We start from the raw sequence: 10,174 nt of genomic DNA on the forward strand, positions 1-10,174 counted from the left end.
CTCTTGTTAAAAATAAATTGTATCTTCAGAGGGTAGGAAAGGGCAGGACAATGTTGATTTTGAGGGGGAAATCATCTGGAGTGGGAGCCAAACCTAAAACAACACTGAAGAGAACAGTGACAACAGCAGGCCTTCCCATCAAGGCCTATTGGTTGTGTAAACAACTTGAAAGCTTTCCTCTGACCATTACTGGCCTCCATCCGCAAACGGAGTCCATCTGAGAGCAAGAATGCCCATTTGGCTAGGTGATTATGAAAGAAAAAGCAAGCAACCTTACAGAGACATCTTCCTGATCTTGTTACTGCAGATCCCACCAGTCCATAATCCAAACCTCCACTTAAAAAAAAAAAGGTTGGTGCAAAGATATTGCGGAAATGAAATTGTTTAACACGACAGAAAATTAATTAGGTTTTCTTGGCTCTGTGAGTGAAATGAGCAGTTTCCAAATTTTATAACGTGTAGATAAGACATTCTTTTCCTGGTCACATCTACTGGACACCCCACCCCCCAGAGCAGGGAGGCAGGGAATGTTGCAGGTCCCCTCTCCTAAGAAGGTCCGTCTGGTGGGACCCAGAATAAGAGCCTTTGTGGTGGCTCCCTCCCTCTGGATTGGAACATCCCTGTGGAGAGTAGATTGGCCCCTATTCTGACACAATTAAAATAGGGATAAGAATAGAACAGAATAGAGCAAGCAATGGCAATGGCACTTATAAAGTGCTTCGCGCAGGCCTCTTTACAACCGTCTCGGCAGTTTAAAGTCAGCACATTGCCCCCAACAATCTGGGTCCTCATTTTACTGACTTCGGAAGGATGGAAGGCTGAGCCAACCTAGAATAGAATAGGAATAGGAATAGGAATAGGAATAGGAATGGAATGGAATGGAATAGGAATGGAATAGAATAGAATTAGGAATAGGAATAGGAATAGGAATGGAATAGAATAGAATTTGGAATAGGAATGGAATGGAATAGGAATGGAATGGAATAGGAATGGAATAGAATAGAATTAGGAATAAGAATGGAATAGAATAGAATTAGGAATAAGAATGGAATAGGAATGGAATAGAATAGAATTAGGAAGAGGAATGGAATAGGAATGGAATAGAATAGAATTAGGAATAGGAGTGGAATGGAATATGAATGGAATAGGGATGGGATGGGATAGAATAGAATAGTAATAGTATAGGAATAGGAATAGTCTTTTTATTATCACTTTGAATGCAGTAATCGGCATAATTAAAATGGAATTTCGTTGCAAACAGCTCTCAAAAAGGGTCACCCCTTTCCGAAGACCCTGAAGACCTATCTGGTTTTGCCAACGGACGTGTGCGATGACGCCCATCAAGTTCGTCAGATTGATCGATTGGGGGGGGGGGAAGGGAGGTGATTATTTTTTATGGTTTGTATATTGGGTTATTTTCGTAAGCCGCCCAGAGTCACCGAAAGTCATTAAGCGGCCATACAAATATGTGTGCGCCTGTTGTAAATAGCGTGCAAATAATTTCGTCTCACAAAAGGGATTCCGCCAACCTCTCTAGGCGGACGTTGAAAATAACGGGTCGGAAGAAAGTTGCAATATTTGATCGCTCTGTTAAAAATGCACATTGCTCAAATCCCCTCGCTTCAGGAATCCCCAAACTTGGTAACTTTAAGACTTGTGGACTTCAACTCCCAGAATTCTCCAGCCAGCTAACTCTAGGAGTTGAAGTCCACAAGTTTTAAAGTTGCCAAGTTTGGAGCCCTCAGCTTCAGGGCATCGCGCGAGGCGTTCCAGCAGCCTCTTTCTATGAATGAAAGCGGCGATTTTCCCCTCTATCTGCTCACTCGATCGGAAGCCACTTGATTGGCCCAGGCAAAAACTCGCCGTTCGCGAGGAAAAACGTCTCCTTCCTCCTTCAAACGCTGGGGAGGAGGAGTCGGAGGAGGAGTCGGGATCTCCATGGCGACGAAGCCGTCAAGAGCGACCTCGCGCGAAGCATCGAGGAAGCGATGTCGGGCTTCTTTTACGACAGAGGAGCGCTTGGCGGCTGGCGGGGCCTAGCGTGACCGAAGGCGCTCTTTGAGTGGTTGTCCTCCCTTTCTTTTACCGCCATGGAGATGCCGCCCCCGCCCCTGCTGCCCCCGCCCGAAGGTGAGCCTCCTATGACCTCTCGGAGGGTGGTGGGCCACGAAGTCGGCGTGTCTGTCTGTCCGTCTGTGTGTGTGTGTGTGTGTAGTAAGCAGGGCAGCTTCGACTGTCCCCCAAACCTGGCCTGATAATGGGGAGGATGCTCCGTAACAGCGTCACGTCTTTTGGCTTGGGGCAGAAACCGGGCTTTCAAAGGAGGTTAGTTAGGCGCTCCGCACATGCTCAGGGGCCTTGAGGGACAGGTTCGGCCCAGTTGACGGTGCTTGTCAAGGCCAAGAGGCTTCCCCAACCGAAAAATGTGGGAAGAACAATGTTTAACATAAGCCACCTTAACCTTAGGGCCCCGCCCCCTTAACCCTTTCCCTTACCTTTCAAAAAACCGGTAACTCCGTGGGTTTTATGCCCACCCGCACACCCGATGCAGCGCCTGGCTGGATTGGCAGGTGCCGGCTGGTAGGATGGAGGCGACCTGCTCGAGCAGAATACAAGAATAGTTCGGCACTTCTGCACCAGCTGCTTTAGCTGCTCCCCCCACACACACACACACCTTGGTAAAAGGGATAAGTAGTTTGAATGGTTCTCAGCTCTGCAAAGGTGCTAGAGGAGCCGGTAACCCCTCATGGTTTGAAAGTAATCCGTATGTTTATTCCTATAAGAATGCCAGTCTCAAGGCTGATCAGAAAAGATCTAAAATACAAAATCTAAATCTCAAAAGTGTTCTCCATAAAAGGGGAAAGGAAGCAAGGAGGATAGAAACTGGAAGGTCATCTGTGAAGTAGACCACCATCATTTAGATTATTATTTTTTAAATGACCCACTGGAGAATCAATCTGTCCGCGCTAGAAAGCACGCTGTCAGATTATGTAGGGTGGGGTTGCTGTTTTTTTGTACAATTGGTATCTGTTTCCTGTTTTATTTTGGTGATTACCCATAGCACTTTCTTAAGTCATGTTTTATAGATGGATGATTAAGTAGAGGTGATTTCTTAATTTATAAATTAAGCTGTGGGAGCTTCATCACTGGAAGCTTTCAAGAAGAGACTGGACTGCCATCTGTCAGAAATGGTGTAGGAAGGTTCTTCTGTGGGGTGGCGGTGGGGGTTGGACTAGATGACCTACAACAGTGGTCGCCAATCAGTGGGCCGCAGCCTACTGGTGAGCCGTAAGAAAATTTTGGTGGGCCGCAGAGAAATGTCATCCCCAGAGCACCCTTGCTTATCAATGGAGACCAAGTGGAGCAAGTGGCCAGTTTTAAGTTTCTAGGTGTTATCCTAAAAGAGGACATGACTTGTGGGGCTCACATTGCAGCACTGGTCAAAAGGGCCCAGCAGAAATTATACTACCTGAGACTTCTCAGAAAACAACAATTGAATGAAAAACTGCTGGTGACCTTCTACCGCTGCACCATAGAGAGCATTTTAACATACTGCACCTCTGTATGGTTTGCCAATTGCACAGTGGTAGTTAGGAAAGCACTCCAGTCCAGAGGGTTAACGTCATTGCCCAGAGCCCTCTCCCCTCTTTTGGAAGAGCTTTATAGCTCCCACTGCCTTAAGAAAGTTCAAAACATCCTTAAAGATCCATCTCATCCTGGGAATCCTTTTTTGAACTATTACCATTTGCAGACAGTACAGACTAATAAAAACAAGGACAAAGGCTGAAAAACAGCTTCTATCCCAGGGCAGTAGCTCTTTTGAATTCTGCTGTGTAGTGCAGTGTTGGTGCAGTGTTGGGGGTTTTCTGTTCAATGTGTGGAGGGTGAAGGATGTGTGTTTGTGTTTATTTTCATGGTCATGATCATAATGTGCATTGAAGAAGGTGTTTGATTTTATTGTACGAGGTGCAATGACAATAAACTAAACTAAACTAAACTACCCCGCCCCCCCAAAGCAATTAATCCAGGCTGAACTGGCCGGAAGATAAAGCTGCGCTGCACACCTGGCCCGCGGGAACCCTCCCCACCCACTTACCCCTTACCTGGCAAACTTGCCTGCTAAGTTGCTATTTTTCCTTTTTTTTCCCCCGACCATCAGCTGTTCTGCTGCACCAGGAGATTTAGATTAGCTAGAAAACAGGAAATTGTTGGATTTGTTGCTTTCTAGCTAATCTTTAGATCCTTAAAAGCAGAGCCAAACCTCCTTTTGGACTAAAGGTTCTATTATTCAGTTGCAGACTCAGGTAGCCGATGGCAGAAACACAGATATCTAAGTGGATCTGTGATTCTGTGAGCAACTCAATCTGCCTGCCTGCTTTGCCTGATTTGGGGTAAAAGTTGCTCTTTTTTTATAAAAAATTCAATATTTACATAAATATTTATAATATTTACATACAAGCCATGCCCAGCCAGTCACATGACCACGCACAAATTAGGCCACGCCCAAGAACCCGTTGTTAAGAAATTTGAATCCCACCCCTGCCTCTTTGTGTGTTTGTGTGTGTGTGTGAGAGAGAGGGGGGGGGGATTAGATCAGATCGATCTCTCTCTCTCCCACAACATCAGCAAGCCACTGTCAGTCAAAATTCATGTGATCCCCGGGATTTAAAATAATGAGTTTGGTGGTCCCTGAGGTCCAAAAAGTTGGCGGCCCCTGACCTACAAGGTCCCTCCCAACTCTGTTAATTGTTAAAAATGCACAGTGATATCTTTTCTTACTCTTTTCCCTCCTTCCTCACAGATCAAGAACTACGCAATGTCATTGACAAACTGGCCCAGTTTGTGGCGAGGAATGGTCCTGAGTTTGAAAAGATGACAATGGAGAAGCAAAAGGAAAATCCTAAATTCTCATTTCTGTTTGGAGGAGATTTCTATGGTTATTACAAATATAAGCTGGCTCTGGAGCAGCAACAGTGTGAGTTAGGGAGGAGGGTGGTAAGAGAATTTGCTGTGGATAATATAAACTATTCAAAACATACCATATGGTATCAGCAATGCTAAAAAGAGGATCACTGTTTTTAGCCCCATTTTGCAAATAGAATGGGAAGTGTCTGAAGCTAAGAGACTATAAAATGGTTGTATTATTTGACTTCATTAGTTCTTGGGTTAGTTACATTGCCTGTCTTCTACACACTGAGATGCTCCATTATATTCTTGGGGATGACTGGTTTGAGCAGAAATTCACTGCAGCTCATCATTCAATTAAGAGACCCATGAATTTTTTTAAAAAGATGTAGCATTCAAGCTAGGTGTATTCTAAGAGGCTAGATATTGTTGTCTTGGTTCTTTATTTGCTATGTATCTTAATTTCAAGAACTGCTTGAATTCCCCCCACTTTCTTTCTGAAATTTAAAGAGTCTTGGGGATTGCTGAAGGTTGTAGAAAAGGCCACGTATGTCACTTGCATATTTTGAAACTTGTTCCTGATCATTTTAGAGCAAAACTGCTGCATACCTGTTAATATTTTAGCTGAAGGTCCCAATTTCTTTGGATGACTTCAGAATTAGTTGTGCATAGAAATCAACAATAAATAACTTTTGATGACTAGCCTTAGGTAGGGAAAAGGACTCGGGAATCCTCATTTCCAAAAAGCCATTTTTAAAAACCACTCTCCAGATCCTCACTTCTCCTAAAGAAAGCAGTTTCCTTTATCGGGATGAGAAATTTTCCACCAGCAACATGCTGTTTGCAAAATGTTTGATAACTGGGGAAGAGAATATATGACATGGTTATCTTAGGCTTCTGTGCTCCTCCTTTACAGTATTGTGTAAGCAAGGTCAAGATATTGAGGCTGCCCCACCGATTCAGCCAATTCCCCAGCCACCTTTGGCTCCTGCTGCCCCTATTACCACTCCTCAGGGGACTCCTTCAATGGAGGAATTGATCCAGCAAAGCCAATGGAATCTCCAGCAGCAGGAGCAGCACCTCCTTGCCCTGCGACAGGTATGGATTTGACAAAAGTATTGTTGATCTTAGACTTTGGATTGGTTTGGGCAAGCCATCATAAATTGTACCAATTGTTTTGATGTAACTCTACATCAAAGTTGCAGGGTACTTAGCAAATATTGTATTTTCAGTGGAATATGCTGGTTATTTAAGAAAGATGTGAAAATGATTCATTCAGAAGTATTTTGCCCAATACATTTAGAATACAGGCTATTTCAGAGATACTGAAGAATTGTTACTGAGTATTGTCTTGTTTTTCTTATACCCTCTGCAATGACTTTATTTGAAATATGGTCGCTGAATCTACTAACAACCTGCTGTTCCTGTTTGGGTGGATTTTTCCTTTGTGATTTGGCTCTGGGCAGGTGTATTGTTTTCTTTGAGGAAAAAAAGTATTTTTACAGTTCAAGCAGAGCAAATTGTAGCTTAAAAGAAGGACTGCCTCTGCCATAGATCATTAAATGTCAGAGGTGTTGCAGTCAAACATGATTTCGAAGTAGGAAAATTTGGAGTGACTGCTGAGTGGTGATTTTGGTTGTCCTTTTTAATTCTCTGGTTATTCTCTTCAATTCTGCTTAGGAGCAAATCACCTCTGCAATAGCTGTGGGTATTGAGCAACAAATGCAGAAAGTCTTAGAGGAAACCCAGCTGGACATGAATGAGTTTGATAACTTGCTACAACCAATCATTGACACATGCACCAAAGATGCTATCTCTGTAAGTAATGGCGAAATCAGAGCAAAGTGGTGTCTGGTACAAAGATAAAATGTATGTTACATGTTTGAAGAAGACTCCCAAATGGTCATGAAATTCTTTGCAGATATTAGTAGGAGTTAGCAATCAAGTCTATCCATTCTGATTATTCTCTGGAGCAGTGTTTCTCCATCGGAGCTTTAAGATATGTGTACTAACAATAGAACAATGAAGTGGATCTGTCTTGGTATCTTGAGCAGATCTGGTATATCTACAAAACTGGAAAAGTTATAGAAAATTGAGTTAAGGTTGAGAAACTACTACATTCAAATTGAAATAGCTCAATTAAATTCTGATAGAAACTCTTTAGATAAAAAAGTCAATTCTTAAGTGAAGTATGAATCCATGTAATGCTCTCCAATTATTTATTATAGCTTATAATTTCAATTGGTGATTCCTACTGTGAGGACTACTGTGATTGCTGTGTTGTCATGGGTTCATGATAGTTTGGACTGCAGAAATTGCTGCTGGTAAGCAATGCAGTCATACTTTACAATTGCATTGCTTAGGAACAGAAATCACAGTCCCAATAATCATAATCTTGATGGGATCAAACTCATCATTGGTTTGAAGTCACGCCACTCACACAAGAGACCTGACTCCAGTCCCCCTTCAATTCTATTGATTCTTATCTAGCACCAATTTCCCTTGACCATTAGTAGATCAGATTCTCGTGTATAGGAGCATGAAATAAATGTGTGATATTTTTTAACTCTATTCTGGCTCCTGGTTTGGTTTATTTTGCACCTAATCTTTTTTATGAACCTGAACTTTTGTTTACTATCACACTAATACTTTCACACTATTTTATGTTCTCAGGCTGGAAAGAACTGGATGTTCAGTAATGCCAAGTCTCCCCAGCATTGTGAACTAATGGCTGAGCATCTGCGCAATCAGATCACTGCCGAGGGAGCACATTTTGAACTGCGACTACATTTAATCTATCTGATTAACGATGTCCTCCACCATTGGTGAGAAGTGGTTCTTTCTGGGCCCGTTCTTACGTTCCCAGGGCAAAGGAATGGATGATGAGTGCTTGCTCAGACCCACCTTGACAGATAGGTTCCAGGAGTTACTAATCTGCATGTTATATTGGCACTTACAGAGAATTTAAAGACATTTAGATCACAGGTATCAAACTTGCCGTGTCACATCACCATCATGTGACTTTTGCAATGTTTTTCCCATTCGCGGAGCTGGGGTGGGTGTGGCCTGCACTTGACGCATCCGGGACGCCAGTTTGACACCCCTGACTTAGATAATTCTAGTAATCATTTGTAAAGCAATCCGAAATGGTAACCAAAACCCCTATTTTAAATACCAAATATTAAATAAAAATGTTTTGGCTGAAAAACCTGAGCAAATTTTAAAAAACAGGGAGCCAAGTATACATGAAATTGGCCCTTATTTGGAATATAGGTGTGGGTTTTTTAGCATCTTTATTAAGACTGCTTGACAGACATCTAGAGGAACCTAGGATGTAGTAAACTTGTGTGTGACTTGAAATGCTTTAGATGTCCAGGTCAAGAACTCTACTTACTTAAAATAATCTACTCCTCTAATGAAGCCCTTGTTCTTGCCTTGTTTTCAGCCAGCGGAAGCAACAACGTGATCTCCTGGCAGCCCTGCAAAAAGTGGTGGTGCCCATTTACTGCACTAGCTTCCTGGCTGTGGAGGAGGACAAACAACAGAAGATCGCCAGGGTGAGCAGCTCGGCTTTACTTCAGGGGCAGCCAAGAGCTTGCCTGAAGTCCGGCCTGCCAAGTAACAGCCTTTCTCTTCCTCTTGATTTCCCACAGCTCCTTCAGCTGTGGGAGAAAAATGGCTACTTTGATGAATCGATTATCCAGCAGCTCCAGAGTCCAGCCCTTGGACTCGGGCAGTATCAGGTAAGTCCTAGCGCTAGATTTTAGCAAGGAAAGTCTTGGTAGAAAGGGTGCTGGGTTAGGTTTAATCTGAGCCAGCTGTTGACCTCAGGTCTACGTACTTTCTTTGCTAAAAAAAAAACAAAAAGCATCTTTTTTTATCTATAATGTAAGAAATGTTAATAGCCAGCTTGAAAAATTAAGTGGTGCTAGAGAATTTGGCGATAGGAGTGAATTCTTGGTGAAATTGCATTAAGGCAGCATATTGCTGCTCACTGCAGCTAATGCTCTGGATTTCTCATGGAAGTTAAACTCTAGGCAGCTACTGTACTCTGACTGTACATTAAGTAACCCAGTTTTATATACTGTGCTAGCCAATAACTCTCATGTCGTCAACCAAATTACATCTACTACTCATCTGAGCAAAACCTGCTATAATCTCTTAGGACTCATTGTAGCTCACAAAGAAAAATACATAACACATTTTTCAGAACATAGTTGCTGATAGGAGGGAACAGAAGTGGCTATGTAATAATTACATTGTGTAATATCACTAATTGAAAGGCCTGGGATACTGCACATCTTTCTGCCAGATAGAATAACAGAGTTTGAAGGGAATTTGGAGGTCTTCTAGCCCAACCCCCTGCTCAAGCAGCAAATCCTATACCATTTCAGACAAATGGTTCTCCAGTCTCTTCTTAAAAACTTCCAGTGTTGGAGCATTCACAACCTCTGGAGGCAAGTTGTTCCACTGATTAATTGTTCTGTCAGGAAATTGCTGAAATCTTGTTCATAGACTTGAGATTTTTTGTTAGAGATAAACCTGTTTCCTTTATTTCAATATACAGACGTGTAAGCTACATTTTTAAGAAATGAAATTAACTTAGTAACTGAACTAATCCCTTTTCATTTTTCCCAACCCAACGGATTGTTGGATACAAATTACATGAAGTGGCTTGGAACTCCTTTTTACTGGTAGGATACCTCTCCAAAAATAGAATAGAACCAAATTAATATGGCAAAGGAGGTTTGCTAAAGAAATACAAAAAGGAGGGCTACCTCAGACGGGGTTTGTGGAGAAAAGCATGCTGTAATATATCCTTAAGATGGAGGCAGTTGGAGATAGATTTGAATACTGTCGATTTCTCCATTTGAAGCCACCCTGCCTTGTCATATGACCTGGTGCAGAACATATGAAGCCTGACCTATGCTTCCGAGCACACGTGTAGGCAAATGCTCATGAGGGCAAAACAGAAACATGCAAACAAATACACAGTAGCTATTTCATTATGCAGAATAAAATGTTGGTGCTTGGACAGCTCTCTAGTAACAATCTTGTGTGTGCTTGCCCTTGATAAATGTTATAAGCTGGATTTCTAGGAGGGACAGAGTACATTCCAGAGGAATAAGAGCCAGCTCAGGCCAAATACTTTATGCAAGAGAAAAAGGGTGAAGACAGCCTGTCCTTAATGATTCTCAGAGTATATGTAGATAGTAGAGTGGTTAAGCTGGGCAAGATTCTAACTGTAGGTGTGGATCCATAAAGAATT

At 42.4% G+C, this 10,174-nt stretch overlaps 1 protein-coding gene across 1 annotated transcript; it reads left to right on the forward strand.

The window, feature by feature from the left end:
* The first annotated feature begins 2,001 nt into the window (after nucleotides 1–2,001).
* On the forward strand, nucleotides 2,002–8,687 carry LOC148128421 (calcium homeostasis endoplasmic reticulum protein-like). The gene is made up of 7 exons (XM_087922880.1): nucleotides 2,002–2,130; nucleotides 4,802–4,975; nucleotides 5,822–6,003; nucleotides 6,586–6,723; nucleotides 7,579–7,730; nucleotides 8,351–8,462; nucleotides 8,559–8,687. Exons 1-7 carry the CDS (start codon nucleotides 2,091–2,093, stop codon nucleotides 8,670–8,672), a joined length of 912 nt encoding a protein of 303 aa, XP_087779006.1. The 5' UTR covers nucleotides 2,002–2,090; the 3' UTR covers nucleotides 8,673–8,687.
* Nucleotides 8,688–10,174: the final 1,487 nt, after the last annotated feature.

This window comes from Pseudonaja textilis, chromosome 1 (assembly GCF_049901715.1).
Source record: "Pseudonaja textilis isolate UNSWEBS1 chromosome 1, rPseTex1.2, whole genome shotgun sequence".
NCBI lineage: Eukaryota > Metazoa > Chordata > Lepidosauria > Squamata > Elapidae > Pseudonaja > Pseudonaja textilis.

Coding starts and splice junctions, on each gene's coding strand:
- LOC148128421 (XM_087922880.1), top strand. CDS start 2,091: ATGGAGATGCCGCCCCCGCCCCTGCTGCCCCCGCCCGAAG. Junction 4,976..5,821: donor GGCTCTGGAGCAGCAACAGT/GTGAGTTAGGGA, acceptor CCTCCTTTACAG/TATTGTGTAAGCAAGGTCAA. Junction 8,463..8,558: donor AACAACAGAAGATCGCCAGG/GTGAGCAGCTCG, acceptor GATTTCCCACAG/CTCCTTCAGCTGTGGGAGAA.